Genomic DNA, 15,263 nt, shown 5'->3' with positions numbered 1-15,263 from the left:
CGCGAAAAAAAAAATTAAGAATGGCACACTCAATGGAGATATTGCATTTGCAGTTCAAACGCATGCTCAACAAGGAACTGAGCCATTTCTCCGAATCCAGCAAATCCGGCAACCAGATCTCTGAATACATCTGCTCCACTTTCTTGGGTATGTATACACTTTAAGTACCTACTAACTTTAAAAAAAATAGATGTAGTGTTACATAAATGATGATAAGGGAAGCATTAGGGTAAATGTTGGTTTGAGTTATTAGAGTGTCCTCATTCGAAATATCGATCCTGTAAAAAATAGAGCACTACCAGACAAGGTCTTTAATTATCTTGTTGAAAAGGTCAATATGAAGAACCTCATTTGTATTTTCATTGAAAGAAAGTTTGCATGTATGTATATAATGTATTTATTTTATTTGTAGTTGTAATGTTTTACTAAATTATGATATTCTGGAAAGGAGGATTATAAAAGATACAGTTCGTTTTGAAATACCTTTGTTTTAAAGGAGGAAGAAGGAATTATAAAAGTAAAAAAAACTTGGTTTTTGTTATGTACAACTCATAGTTAATACTTTACATGATTAGTAAAATAGACTTTTGTTTAACCATTGACTATTTATTAACCATAGTAATTATCAAAGATTTAAGACACAACGCCAGCTTTTTAGCTACCTACTTCATATATTTTATAGCAGTCCAATAACATTTCATCTTAACTTTGCTGCCAAAATAAAAATCAATACTGAATTGGCAGACAATGTAGGACAAACGTCTACGCAATAATGTATTTGTCCATGTCTTCCTTTGTACTAGTCTTTTGAAATTGCTATCTGAAGTTTGCTGTTGAACTTAGAACAAGATAAAGATGGTAATACTCAAGTCAAAGCCTCTTTAAGCCAGTAGGAAAAAATGATAAGGATATCTTTTGAACTGTCCTGACCCATTTTTCAGTTCGTTCACACGATTATATAATCATTTCAAGCATATGCCGCTTTTAATATGAATATACTTAAAGTTGATTACATTAAATGTATGTGTTATCAGCTACCCATTTAACTTTGAGACTAGCGTATCGCTTGAGAGGTAAATAAATACACTTTATCAAAATTGCTATCAAAATGCAACGAAAGCTCATCGACCGTGTAAACAAAACAAAGATAAGTAAAGAAACTTGTAAATCAACTAATATATTAAATATTTCAAAACTATTGACAACCACCTTCGAGGTTTGTAACTACTACGAATATAACCTAATTGATAATAGCTGCTCCTCCGAGACCTAGTCTAGACCATCGGCTGGTGACCGTCGTAATCAGTAATGTTGATAATTTTGTATTTACAAGCTATAGTATACGGAGAAATTGAACTAAACGCTTGCACAAAGTTTATTTGATTAGACCAATGAATGTATTGAGGGCATTGGCGAACTGGCGTCGTAATAGTTGGCTAATTGATTTATTTGGCCTTAGCCGGTGAGTACCAACGTGTGCTGACGTTAGCCGCATCCCTGTCATTAATTTATTATCTAATACTATTTGAGTATTATTATCTATACCTTTAACTTCCTGTTGAATCTTTCCTATTATGTCACAATATATTGTCCATAAGATCCAAGAGTTTAAGCAACGATCTGAGAAATGCTATTTGGTACTTTTTCTCTGTTATGAATTAAAAAACGATAAAGAGAATAACATTTAAGAGAATCTTTGTTTTCTATTTATTCTTTTGCCAATGAGTACGCGATACCGAGAAACTGAAACAATGGCGTTTGCCGAAATATTTGTTTACAATAAACATCTATTTTTATTCCGTTTCGAATAACAAGGCCAACGAAACTCAATGATTGACATGAATTGTTTTTGTGTAGAAATTAAATAGATAAATCTATTTTAGTGATGTAGTGAATTGTACAAAAAGAATGAGCAATAAACAACTAACTTTTGTAAAGAGTAATGATTTTGTATGATGTACTCGGTATCGATGAATGAAAGAAAAATGTCAACAAATTGATACTTGGGCTTAATTGTAAAGATTTATTTTCTAATTGCGTTGTTTTTCGTATCACTGCCATAGATTAGATAGAACCAGGTCGCATAGTACTATCTTACCTGATAACAGGTACAGTAATCCTCCGCGTAATGCACATGCCTCTATAAATTATATTATCGTTATTTTTCATATCCGTTCCCTACAGTTTAAAATTAATAACACTTTTTTTAACAATAAACGTATCCATATGTTAATGTTTATCACACATAGATATCATACCGATACAGTGACCCAGAATTGTATCAATCAGTGATATTATAAGCACGACATGTGTTGCCTACTTTCTTTCAACACGAGTACCTATTGACATCATTTGTGGCCCGATAAAACTCGCTAATAAAGTAATTTTTACATAATGCTCTTGTAATAGACGCGTTTATTTTTATCGAATATCAAACTTTTTGCCTTGTAATGTGAGTGCTCTAATTATATGCTGGAATTGATATCGTATTGTTTCCTTATCTCGTATTCCTTATATCTTTCACCTTGACTGATCTCAGGATGTGTATCGAAAACATTGAGAGCGACTATAATTTGCACACAAATTGCTCACTTTCAGAAACGAATACGACGTAAATAAGAAATGTTGTAGTTAATCAACATTTTACATCTTTACAGATAAACAACAAGAGTTGGACTTGCCGTCCTTGCAAGTTGAAGAAAACACTGAACGCACCAAGAAGAAGGAAAAGCCGCGTCATGGCGGACCTGGAGGAACCATGTCACAAGTAAGTCTTAAATAGCGACAATATCAGTATATTTAATTCATTATAATTGAAATACAGATAACTGCCAAATAAATTAAACATTTATTAACCTCCCTACATATCCTGTTTACGAAGTAATTTCTTTGCAATAATTTTCCTGTTGCACATGTACATACCGTTTTTAATTAATTTCGTAATTTTATTTCCAGATATCCGGTGTAAAGAGAACACTGACACACACAAACAGCTTCACCGGCGAGCGCGTGCCGCGATACGGCGTGGAAACACCGCACGAGGAGGAGCTCGGTCGTTTGCTTGGCGAGCTGGATCGCTGGGGCGTCGACATCTTCCGCATCGGCGATTTGACGTGCGGTCGCCCGCTTACAGCCGTCGCCTACGCCGCATTCACATCGCGCGAACTCCTCAACACGCTGCAGATCCCTGCACGCACTTTCATAGCATTCGTAGTCACTCTCGAGGAGCACTATGTGCGTGACAATCCTTTCCACAACTCGCTGCACGCCGCTGACGTGACACAGTCGACGAATGTGTTGCTCAATACGCCGGCACTCGATGCAGTATTTACGCCAATAGAAGTGTGCGCCGCATTATTTGCCGCCTGCGTGCACGATGTCGACCATCCCGGTCTCACCAATCAATTCCTGGTCAATTCCAGCTCGGAGCTCGCTCTCATGTATAACGACGAGTCGGTACTCGAGAACCATCATCTCGCAGTTGCTTTTAAATTGCTCCAGAACGACGGTTGCGACATCTTCATCAACTTGCACAAGAAGCAGAGGCAGACGCTGCGCAAGATGGTAATTGATATGGTGCTCTCCACGGATATGTCAAAGCACATGAGTCTTCTTGCTGATCTCAAGACCATGGTTGAGACTAAGAAAGTGGCCGGTAGTGGCGTCCTGCTGCTCGATAACTACACGGACAGGATACAAGTGCTGGAGAATCTCGTGCATTGCGCAGATCTGAGTAACCCAACCAAACCTTTACCGCTGTATAAGCGCTGGGTCGCTTTGCTCATGGAAGAGTTCTTCCAGCAGGGTGACCGTGAGAGGGAGCAAGGGATGGATATAAGCCCGATGTGCGACAGGCACAACGCTACTATTGAGAAATCTCAAGTTGGTTTCATCGACTATATCGTGCATCCGCTGTGGGAGACTTGGGCGGACCTCGTCCATCCTGACGCGCAGGACATTCTGGACACACTGGAGGAGAACCGCGACTACTACCAGAGCATGATACCACCGTCGCCGCCGCCGGCACCCGTCTCCGCTTCTCATTCGGGTGCCGATGACGATCGTCCCGAGCAGATACGCTTCCAGGTACGTCTTTATTTCACCGATTTTATTTAAACGTGAGAATAATAGATTATGGCCATATGGCAAGGATTAAATTAATATACCTACTTTAATGTATTGACACCGGTATTGCGCACAATAATCTCATTATCTATTGTATTATACACTACGTATCGGAGCATAAATATTACCGTTCTTGTTTGTCACAAGTATAAATTAGACCTGGAAGTACGAAGTAGATCATTCTGATTGATTCTTTTCGTCTTTAACATGTGCATATTGCCTACCAATGTTCCAAAATCTCGAAGATTTTTTTTTTTTTGGTTCATCTAACGTTATGTGACCAGACCAGAGTGCATTTCATAGACAACCGAAAACAGAAATACAACGGGTGAAACGTGATGAAGGAAAGATGTCAAAATTAGAGAGAATATTTAGATTGGTAGAGTCAGTTGCTTATTCTTATATTTTGTTGTTACAGGTAACATTAGAGGAAGGCGAGGGCTCCGAGGAGTGCGAGGGGGAAGGAGATGGTGGGATGTGACGGAAACTACTAGGAATCTGCAAGAAACTCTCTGAGAAGATGCAGGTGTGGTGGAAGCTCTGGCAGTAGACGCCCCGGGCGGCGCCCGTGTCGGAATAGTAATACACTTGTTAACGCTTAACGTCGGAGTCGTTTGCAGCACGCGCACGCTCCGACACTATTTATATGAATACTACGCATTGTTGTCTAGAGTTACCTAACGACTCAATATGTCCCTCCAATGACTGTGTAACATTCGATCGTCTAGAGTTTTTACTATCCTTTTGTTTTGTCGTGTAACCAAAGAGTTGTGTGGTGGTTTGGCCGAGTCTGTCTCTCTCCCGTGTCCCTCGTGTCAGTAGTCGATATTCGCTCGTAACGTTACGGTGTAAGTAGCATTAGAGGTCGGCGCCGCGTCACCGGCGCTGGCTAAGTAAGGACATTGAAAACGCTTATTAATTGGTATGAAAGGGTAATTTATATTGTCATATCATCCACTTTCTCATATTTAATACGGGTTTGCGATAATGATGTTATTCACCAAAATATTATAACATTATAAGTATCCTAATATAAAATACTATTTTAAGGTAAATTTTAAAAACGCCTTTTCGGAGTTGTTGTTGTATCGTTTTTTCTGAATATTTAATATTCGACATGTCTCTCGCCGAACGACACTACCGAGAACATCTTGTTAAATGGCTTTACTTGATTTGGATAACCTTGTAGCACCTCATTTCTAACGAAGGATCGCTGGCGATCCCTTTATTTTCTCTTTAGAGTAATGTATTATTTTTGTAAATTACGTATTTTAATTCTAGTTCCATTCACCTAAATAGTCATCTTAAACTTAGGTATATTTAAATATCTTCGCGTATGCAACTAACGGCTTGAGTCTTTAAACCGAACTAATAGTACTAACAGAGGCGTGGTTTGCGACAGTACTAATTAAGAGGCATACGATAGCGGCATGGGCCGGGTCTTGCAATAGTACTTCTAAGTAGGTAGTTTCCGAAACTGCGCACAACGCTGTTCTCTCTCGTATCAATGTAAATGCTCATTTCACACAACTCGAAGTATATCAATATATATGTATCTGTATCATGTAAATGTGCCTAGCTTGTTCTCGCGACGCCTCAGATCTGATTCCGCGGCTCGCATCCTTTACTTGTAGCCAATACCAAAGTAGTTATTAGGTTTTAGATGTCTCAACCCAATAATCCACCTTGACTACACTCATTCGCGTATTCATTTACAGCGGGGGTGTAATACTTAATTACCTGTGTTATGTGCATTTCATAGGAGCCGTCATCTTAGTTTACGATTTTATTATTTGTGAGCTGGTCTCTGTATTTTATGTACTCAAAAGATATTTACCATAAACGATCGTTTAAATAATTTCTCGCGATCATATTGTTTTTTGCAATAGAATAAGAACATTTATTAACTACCGACAGTATTACCCTGTTATTCGCACTAATCATTCATCGGTGTTAAGAATGAAGGTCCAATGTACAATATTTTCGTAGGTAAATTAAGATTCAACTGGCGACCAATTCTGTCGCCTTTAACGTTCTTAAAAAAGTAATTTCTTATTTAAAAATTTCACAGTAGAATTCGATGTGTCAAAAATGACGAAAGTAATTTGGAACGCTTATCTACAGTATGTATGTATGTTTAAACAAATCATTACGCTTATAAACGATGGTTTAAAGTTATGGTAAAATAACAATTGTGTATGTATGTTAATGTTGGGTAAATATATTTGTACTATATTATGATCTGTGTAAAGTACTTTCTTACGTACTCAGTAAGTACAATACCATATTCATTCGTAATTTAAGAAAACACTGCATGTTGGACAAAATATTAGAATTACCGATATTGTTCTGGAATACTTCCAAATTCGTCAAGTGTCGTTCACATTTGTAATTTTTAGTCGTTACTGTTTAATTTATCTGTGGCAGAATTATGTAACAGCTGCACTGCCGATTATTTTGATAAAATTCTGATTCGATGTACTTTTTGCATCCTTTACGAATTTGGAACAGTTTACTTTTAAAAGTTACAATATAGCAGATGTTATTCCTATAACCTAATTGAAAATACTAAATTGTAACTAGATTTAAATATGCTTGTTGTGAAAACTCTTCTTTGCAGTTAATAGAAATTATTACATGTATTAAATATTTATTACTGTAAATGTATAATCAAATAACAAAAGGTGGTCATGATATATCCCCTATCATTTAATCGTATTGTGTTTGTTTTGTTGTTTTATCTGTTCATCTAACTCGATTTTTACCAAAGAGCAAAGTTCAAAGGTTTTATGTGATATTTTATTGAGTTGGCTATATGTACATCTGGCATGTCATAATTTTACTTGAATCCTGTAGTCTCCCTGAAGCTTGGAGCGCTATTTTATTGATGTGGAGAACTATCGCTAATATAAATAATACTTAGATAAATTATTATAAATACCGAGTTAAAAGTGTGCAATGCTGGACATTTGCATTACTTTTTATGTTTAAATTAAATAGCTTGTACTAGTTTTAATGAATATTTGAGTTGAATTAAAGAATATTAATGTATTTAGAATAAAAAGATATTGAAGAAAAAAAGGTGTTTAATTTATTACCCTTTATTTGAACTTAATACGACGAACATACACTCACTGTGCGATTTTCAACTTATTCAAAAGAACTTTTCGTGTATTTCACCTAAATGGTTAGTTTTTATCAATAACTATAACGCAGTTGTTGATCATGAACATGTCTAATAAAACCCATAAAAACTTTTTTTAGATCTTAAGACAGATTTCAAAACCACGAAGAGAAAATAACGTGCAATTTAAGATTGACTTCATGTAAGTTTTCTTTATTGAAAAACTAGCTTTCGCCCGCGACTCCGTCCGCTTGGAATTAAAAAACAACAAAAATGAGGAGCCTAAGTGTTCTAAATCCCATACATCTATACCAAATTTCATCAAGATCCGTTCAGCCGTTTAGGCTACAAACTCTAACAAACATCGGTCTAAACTTTCGCATTTATATTATTAGCATGATTAAAAATGTTTTTACAGGTAGGTATGGTAATCTTGTTAAAATATAATGTTATTAACTTACCAAAAACTGAACTAATTTTTAATTTTTTTTCAGAGTTGCCACTCTTTGCAGTGAACACTGGGCACTCAGCGACCATTGCAGCTCAGACCTCTGTTCGGTGTTCGCTCAGATTGCAGATATATGAGAGGCTCACCATGCAGCAGAACTTGCTACATAAAGCTTAGAGTTAAAGTAGTATTAACAGTCCGTGGAAAAAAATGTTCCAAATGAGATTACAAAATAAATGTAAGAAAAAATAAATTATTAATGTAATAATTGTTGTTGTTGCTTGTTTTTTTCTATATAATTAAGCCTACACCAAGTAATCTAACAATAAACATCACTAAATATCGATATCGATATATATGCTATTGCATCACTAAAGACATCTGTCAAACCTATAACACTGAATTAATTGGTAAAAAATGTTGTCATTACAAAATAAACTCCTATCTTGTACATTTTATACATCTATGTTACATACTCTTTGAGTCAAAAACCATAGACACAGTCACAGTAACTACTCTGTGTAAATGCTTTACTTATAAAATAAACTGAAAATCCGGTATGCAATAAAATAAACTATACAGTTAAACATTATTAACGACGATTAGATTTATTTATCTTATGGTTCTACTTTCCAATCTCAAGAAAAATGGTGAAATTAACAACAGAACTCATTCAAAACTCAATGCAATATATGAATCCATGCCGAGATCGTGAGTTGGATCTTAGAGGTTAGTTGTTTACCATAAGTGAACCTTTATTGTTAGAATTAAAATTATAATAGTTATTACCTTTTTAAGAACTACAAATTACAAACATTTTGATATGGTTTCAGGATATAAAATACCGCAAATAGAAAATCTGGGAGCTACCTTGGATCAGTTTGATACAATCGATTTCTCAGCTAACGATGTTCGTAAACTTGATGGATTTCCACTGTTAAAAAGATTAAAATGTTTGTTTTTTAATAATAACCGTATAGTGTAAGTACGCTTTATACTTTTTATATATTTTGCACTGTACTTACTATACTTGGTCCAACAATTTGCATTTTATGATTTTTAGGAGAATAGGTGAAAATCTGGAACAATACCTTCCGAATTTGGAGTCTCTAATTTTAACAAATAACAATATTGTTGAATTGGGGGACTTAGATCCTTTGATAACACTACCTAAATTAAAAACATTATCACTGATGCACAATCCCGTGGCCAATAAACAACATTACAGGTAATGGTACTTAAGTTTGTATAATTCATATTTCATCTGCAACTTACCTACTGTTGCCCGATGAGCCCATCGGCCCACACAACTTATCAATTTTCATAAAGCATAATATAGAAGCCACCTAAATATTATAGTGATATCAAGTATGTTAACTTGCTCAAAACCTTCTATGAAAGTATCAAAGAAATTTTACATTAAAATTGCCTTTTTTTAGCTACTAACAGTCACACCTCTATAAACTTTCTACAAACAACAACATTCTTGATTTCAGAGCCTATGTAGCATTTAAATTCCCAGAACTAAGATTGCTAGATTTCAGAAAGATTAAGCAAAAAGAAAGGGATGAGGCAAATACCTTATTCAAGAGTAAAAAAGGCAAGGAAATGCAAAAAGAAATTTCAAGAAAAGCAAAAACATTTGTACCTGGAGGGAATATGCCTGATCCTAAAGTTACAAGTTAGTGTTAACATTTTGTTTAAATCTATAACTACATAATAATCATTAATAGGCATATTTTGAAACCTCTAATATAATTATTTGAAATACAATTATTTTTAGATTTGAATCCTCAAGAGATTCATAAGATTAGAGAGGCTATCAAGAATGCTTCATCCTTGCAAGAGGTTGAAAGACTAACAAGAATGTTGCAGTCGGGACAAATTCCAGGACAGAAGCCATTGCAACCTCCAACTCAGACAAATGGTCAACGTAAGTTTAGTAAACGCTATGATAATACACCAAAACCACAATGCAAACTTAACTACTCCCATAGTCATTGTGAATTAAATCAAGACAGGGATATTTGCTAGTAAAATTAAGACATTTGTATGCTTTCAGAAAATGAGGAAGAAGAAATGGAGACTGAACAAACTGGAAATTGATGAAAGCCCTTATAATTCATTATTTTTAATAGCTGTAAGAACAGATATTACATTAAGGTTGTAATACTCGTGTTTCCATTGCAAACTTCAACCTGAAAACCGTAACTTTCTAGATTTTTAGCTACAAGAACAGATGCTAATAAAAATAATGCTTTTTGCGTTATTTTAAGTATTAAGGTGTTAAGAACAGATGGTAACAATCAGTTTATTTTGCTACAAAAGACAGATACTGCAATTGCGACACTAAAAATGAATCATAAAACAAATCTTGATACATAATAGTATTGTTTGTGCTTTGGTTCAAGGGTGTGTATGAACTCATTTGTGCCAAATTGCATTTATTTTTATTACATGCTAATCAATCTATACTAAGTACTAAACTTAACAACCACCAACTAAATATTAAAATGCCAAGGGTGATGGTGAATCAAACTCTTTGGTAATTATTAAAATCTGGTAGATGAATTAAAAAATGTCTGTTAATAGTGAATTTTAACTAGAAGTGGTACAAATCAGGATCAGTTCAACACAAATATTGGTAAAAATATTTTGTGCCTATAAGTAAAGGTGGGTATAGCACAAACATGTATACTAAAATGTATACTACTCTGTTCTATATTTGTATAGCATTCCTGCTTAGTATTTTTTTTATTGCTTCTAACCATAAAGTAGTTGGTTTGTCATGTTTTTTGTGTTACCTCATTACCTGAAGCAACATTTAAACCAAATTACGAAATCAGTGACCAACTAATATGAAGTTCAAAGCATTTTTAGTGCAGTGCAAAGTTCTATATTTTTCCAAGAAATAAAAACATTAAAAGCAATATCTTATGTTTTATTTAATTGTATCATCATTTTACTGTCCATAATTTGTACCTTAATGTCATTATACTAGTCATTAAAAATTCTTAAAATAGATTTAAAAACATTTACAAAATTTCGAATACAACAGTTCATCATTTCCAGCATCCAAATAAACTGTATACACTGTAGGTAGAAGGATGGGTCTGCCTAATAGTTCCTTTATCGTCGGCCGCTTCTCTGGTATCACCGACAGCATCGAGTCTACGAGGTCTTGGAGACCTCTATCATAAACTGTCATGTCAATTGGATGGACGTTCCCACTTGTTATCACCTTCACCAATCCCACTAGTGACTAAAGATAAACAATTAGAGAATATTAAAGGCTCATTTAGATATTTAATACATCAAAATAGTCAAGCTATAATAAATGAAAAAAAAGTGTGGCCATCTTAAACAAATTTGGCGGCAGACATGAAGTGAAGGCAATTGAGATATAGCCAGAGACAAAACACAGCACTGTAAACGTCCTCTGCCCCACTTTGGGGACATAAGACAAGAAGAAGTCATCAACAAACGCCAAAATAAATTAACAAAAGCTAGTATATAGAAACTAACATGTTTTTATATGATTTAGGTCACAATTCATGCATTTAGGGCAGAAGGTATAATGACAATTAATTGGAATGTATCGTTTTTACTGACCTCCGAATCAAAAGCCCGCTTGTGTGTGCACATTTCATATAACAGACACCCAAGCGCCCACACGTCGCTTTTGGTGTCATACGGTTTACCCTCGCAAAGTTCAGGTGCTAGATAATAAGGAGTGCCAATCACTGTTGAAGTTTTCTTTGCACTGAAAAAAACACATAATGTTATTTACGTTACATAACAATTTCAATCGAAATAAACGATTTGTTGCTAGCTTCCGTCCGCGTGGAATAAATAGAAAACAAAAACAGTTTTTTTAGTATGTAAGAAATGAAAGAATGTTCTTCCAGATTCCAGACTATCTTCTACATCTAAAGCAAATTCCATGATCCGTTCAGCAGTTTGAGCTTATAACTCTTACAAACATCCATCTAAACTTTCGCATTTACAATATTTGTAAAATTATACCCAACCTAGCCAACATCTTTGAAATTCCGAAGTCTCCAATTTTAACAATAACACCATGTGTTCCAGTTAGTAAGATATTTTCTGCTTTCAAATCTCTGTGGATTATATCTAAATTGTGTATGTAGCGTACTCCCAAAAGGACTTGACTAAAATAAAATAGAATTTCCTGGAATTAAAGTTTTAAATTAAAGTAAGTTATGATCTCTTTAAAGTTAAACCTTAACAATTAGTATTTATCACCGTCTGTTTGATTAAATTCGGACATCGTTCAAACATGTATTCTGCTAAGTTTCCTTTTGTCGCATATTCCATACAAATCATAACGTGTTTTTCTTCGTAATAACAATTATAAAATTTAATTATATTGGGATGGTTCATTGTTGCTAAAATTTTAATTTCATTGGCTATTTCCTAAAACAATACACGTACAATTCATTAACCAAAAAAAAATTTTTTTATATAATAATAGTTGGCAAACACGTAAGCGGCCACCTAAATCCACCGAAATGGAAAGCGATAGCTGCCCATAAACAATTGCAAATGCGTTGCCTACCCTTAATTGACGGAGGAGGAAACGCACATAAAGAGGACATTTCCCCTTCCTATGCGTCTTGTCCACCGTCAAATCCACTTTTCCTTCCCATCCTTCCCTCTTAAGAAAAGGGTGGAAAGGGACCAAAATTAGGCCTCCGGCACCACACTCATGAGACGAAACAAAAAATTGCTTCCGCTTCAAGCCTGTTTTCTGTGTGGTCGTGGTATTACACCGGGCGACCCGAGCCATTCGTGCGAAGATGAAAGCGGGCTCTACCACTGTTGATTTGCACAGAAGCTACGTATAACATAATATAATGATATTAAAATATACAATGATTTTAAAATTACAACATAGCGTACCTTATTGTGGTTTTGTAATTTCGTATTTAGTTCAATATCCTTCACTACAGCTAAGGACTTTTTATTTTGTTTTTCACATAAGTAAACATTTCTAAAAGTTAATATTTCTGGTTAAAATTTTGCATACAAAAGCATTCATAATTTAATTTAAAAAAAACTTACCCATACGTGCCCTTGCCTATTGTCCGTAGAACTATTAAATTATGCAATTTAAACCTTTCTGTAATATCCATTTTGCTTAAGTTAACATAGTCAATTTAACGGTTGCACTTCTCTTCATCACATTGACATATTTGTATCTACCCGAATATTTTTATTTTTCTGACTAAATGTAATAAAATTGGTGTGTAGAATATGGTATTAAAAAAAATACATTTCGTGATCATGACGTATTTTTCTTAAAGATTTTTTGGAAAAAAATATTAAATATGAATACAAAAAACTAGTATTTTATGACGACAAATTAATAATAATTTAATCGATAAATCTTAATATGCAGTACGTCATTTTGTAAATAATTACCTTGACAATTTACTGACTACAATATGCCTAGGCAGATTACAAACAAACCGAATTCTCGATCGGTCCATTACCATATTGTATCGGAGTAACGGTAAAAACATTTCATACTTCTTACGAATAGCTATCACTAAGCTTTGGTATCGATATTACCATGTAGATAAATCAATACAGTAGATTCTGTCTTAATTTGGATCGATAGAACTCATCGAGTTACTATTGTTAGATATTTCGACACATATGACACATATGACGGACGGCCATATTGACAATACTTGCAAATTACTTTAAAACAAACAAACTGAACTCCAATGCGACAACGCAATACTTGAAAAAGCAACATTAATGATAAAATTAAGAATAATAAAATATGAATGCAAAGGTAATTTAAAAAATTGGTATAGTATCGTGCTTCTGTGCTACCAGATACAGATATTACCGCGATACAATCGTTGAAAATCGCATCAAAGTCTTAGTTATAATTTATTTGTAAAATAAAACTTAAACTAAAATCTCAAGGATAAAAACACCGGAAAAAATGTATTGGTATTTTAGATTATTATATAACACACTACAGGCCTACAGGCCACAAGTTAACAACTGGTACTTTTCCATACTCTTTGATTAATACTGGTATCACTGCAATGCAGCAGAGGATCCCGAAATGACATGTCTTATCGTCTTCATAAGATTTTTAACTCGGCTACATACAATAAAGAACATTTGAAAACAAAACTATCATCATTTCCATATAGTGGATTAAACTTACAGTTTCATCGTAACTGAAAATAATAATTGCTTAGTAAAATGGGGCAAATAATGGGTTCTTATGGTGCCCGAAATGTCGATCTTTACATGGATGATAAACCAACTTTTGATCCTCAAGACGGATTTTCTTTTGAACGTAAACAACGAGGTACATAACACAATTAAATAAAATAAACAAAAGATAAATTGTTATTAACAGTTTATGACAGTAATTGCTATTTTTCTCTTTTTACGTGTTACATAATTTGATAGGTTGTTATATTTTTATTATATGCCAGTATCATTTAGAATACTTGTGTAAAGGTTTGATAATTATACAAATAATATTATGATAATGTGTCAATAATACTATGTTTAACCTTCAGAAATGTTAGCGCGAGATGAAGATTTAATTTCGGCAAGAATACCTCCATCTAAACGTGACTACTGTTCTCATCATTTACTGGAATATCAAGTTTGTCGCTACAAAAACATGCCAATGTTGTACCGATGTGCTCATGAGAAACACAACTATTTGAACTGTGAGCACCAAGAGTAAGTATACAAATATAATTTTTGGGCTATGGGTTTGTCTTTATTACACTCCAATGATTTTTTCAGGGTTGTATTCCAAAAATCAAAGATCCCATTGAAAAGCCAACTTATGCCATTACTATAGGATTTAAAATATGACAATATGTACCTACTAATTGTTTTGTTAGCTATCTTTTTGAATGTATTTAATTGCTTGTTGTCTTAACAAGAAACACAAACGAGGTTTAGGCTAAAAACAATCTGTGCTCGGCCACCTCAAGCCCGGTGAATCTGTAAATAAGAGGCATTTAGGCGTTTATCAAGGCAAACTGGCCATTCAGTCACAAAAAAAAAACAAGAAACAAAGTTTGCTTTACCTTAGTGATGGAAAGAGAAAGTTTACATTATACTGCATTTTAATTCAAAGTCCAGTCTTAAGTTACACTCTCATTTTTCTTCTAAAACATTATTGTTATTTTACAGTTATGTGCTCCGCATGAAGGAGTTTGAGCGTGAACGTCGTTTGCGACTTCGTGAAAATCGTCTTGTTGGTGTTGCTTAAAAGTTTTTAGAATTTTCCTCTGAATATTGTAAATAAAATAGTTTGAAATTATATTATAATTGTTTTATAAATCTACAATTATTTTCTCTATTTTGGATGAAGACAACAAAATAATTCACACTCCCAACCCAGAGGGACAAGCAGAGTCAAAGTACCACCATACTGGGCGGTCCTGACACCTTGTTTTTTCTACATTCATACATCTATGCTTACATGCACAATGTTTTGGGTGCTGTTGGTATAGAGGTCAAAAAATTTGGTGATGAGAAAGAGAAAATAAA

General features: G+C 34.2%; 4 protein-coding genes across 12 annotated transcripts in view; 3 read left to right on the top strand and 1 right to left on the bottom strand.

The window, feature by feature from the left end:
- Positions 1 to 7,158, top strand: part of LOC106105459 (cAMP-specific 3',5'-cyclic phosphodiesterase) — a 242,934-nt gene extending 235,776 nt beyond the window's left edge. For all 7 annotated transcript variants that reach the window (XM_013285766.1, XM_013285767.1, XM_013285765.1 and 4 more), the window contains 4 exons: positions 54 to 147; positions 2,658 to 2,767; positions 2,956 to 4,086; positions 4,544 to 7,158. In XM_013285766.1, coding sequence (XP_013141220.1) covers positions 54 to 147; positions 2,658 to 2,767; positions 2,956 to 4,086; positions 4,544 to 4,606 — 1,398 coding nt within the window. In that variant the 3' untranslated portion in view covers positions 4,607 to 7,158. The remainder of the gene's footprint in view (positions 1 to 53; positions 148 to 2,657; positions 2,768 to 2,955; positions 4,087 to 4,543) is intronic.
- A 1,064-nt stretch (positions 7,159 to 8,222) lies between these two features.
- Positions 8,223 to 10,627, top strand: LOC106105553 (U2 small nuclear ribonucleoprotein A'). The gene is made up of 6 exons (XM_013285939.1): positions 8,223 to 8,426; positions 8,531 to 8,678; positions 8,761 to 8,925; positions 9,194 to 9,378; positions 9,481 to 9,630; positions 9,760 to 10,627. Exons 1-6 carry the CDS (start codon positions 8,345 to 8,347, stop codon positions 9,801 to 9,803), a joined length of 774 nt encoding a protein of 257 aa, XP_013141393.1. The 5' UTR covers positions 8,223 to 8,344; the 3' UTR covers positions 9,804 to 10,627.
- Positions 10,628 to 13,647, bottom strand: LOC106105552 (serine/threonine-protein kinase Nek8). Of its 3 annotated transcripts, none has more exons than XM_013285935.1 (7): positions 13,143 to 13,642; positions 12,783 to 12,945; positions 12,621 to 12,711; positions 11,964 to 12,134; positions 11,729 to 11,889; positions 11,310 to 11,460; positions 10,628 to 10,959 (listed from the first exon to the last, which is right to left on the bottom strand). In XM_013285935.1, exons 2-7 carry the CDS (start codon positions 12,851 to 12,853, stop codon positions 10,723 to 10,725), a joined length of 882 nt encoding a protein of 293 aa, XP_013141389.1. In that variant the 5' UTR covers positions 12,854 to 12,945; positions 13,143 to 13,642; the 3' UTR covers positions 10,628 to 10,722. The 3 variants fall into 3 exon arrangements, with proteins under 3 accessions (XP_013141389.1, XP_013141391.1, XP_013141392.1); XM_013285937.1 differs by having other exon boundaries at positions 13,214 to 13,642; XM_013285938.1 differs by lacking the exon at positions 11,964 to 12,134 and having other exon boundaries at positions 13,143 to 13,647.
- A 127-nt stretch (positions 13,648 to 13,774) lies between these two features.
- LOC106105554 (NADH dehydrogenase [ubiquinone] 1 beta subcomplex subunit 7) lies at positions 13,775 to 15,035 on the top strand. Its single transcript, XM_013285940.1, has 3 exons — positions 13,775 to 14,055; positions 14,273 to 14,441; positions 14,904 to 15,035. The coding sequence occupies exons 1-3, from the start codon at positions 13,947 to 13,949 to the stop codon at positions 14,980 to 14,982; spliced, it is 357 nt and encodes a 118-aa protein (XP_013141394.1). The 5' UTR covers positions 13,775 to 13,946; the 3' UTR covers positions 14,983 to 15,035.
- The last annotated feature ends 228 nt before the right edge of the window (positions 15,036 to 15,263 follow it).

This window comes from Papilio polytes, unplaced genomic scaffold (assembly GCF_000836215.1).
Source record: "Papilio polytes unplaced genomic scaffold, Ppol_1.0 DF822845.1, whole genome shotgun sequence".
Classification (NCBI taxonomy): Eukaryota; Metazoa; Arthropoda; class Insecta; order Lepidoptera; family Papilionidae; genus Papilio; species Papilio polytes.
Note: the sequence above shows the minus strand (reverse complement) of the source record. Positions and strands in the feature narration are given on the sequence as shown.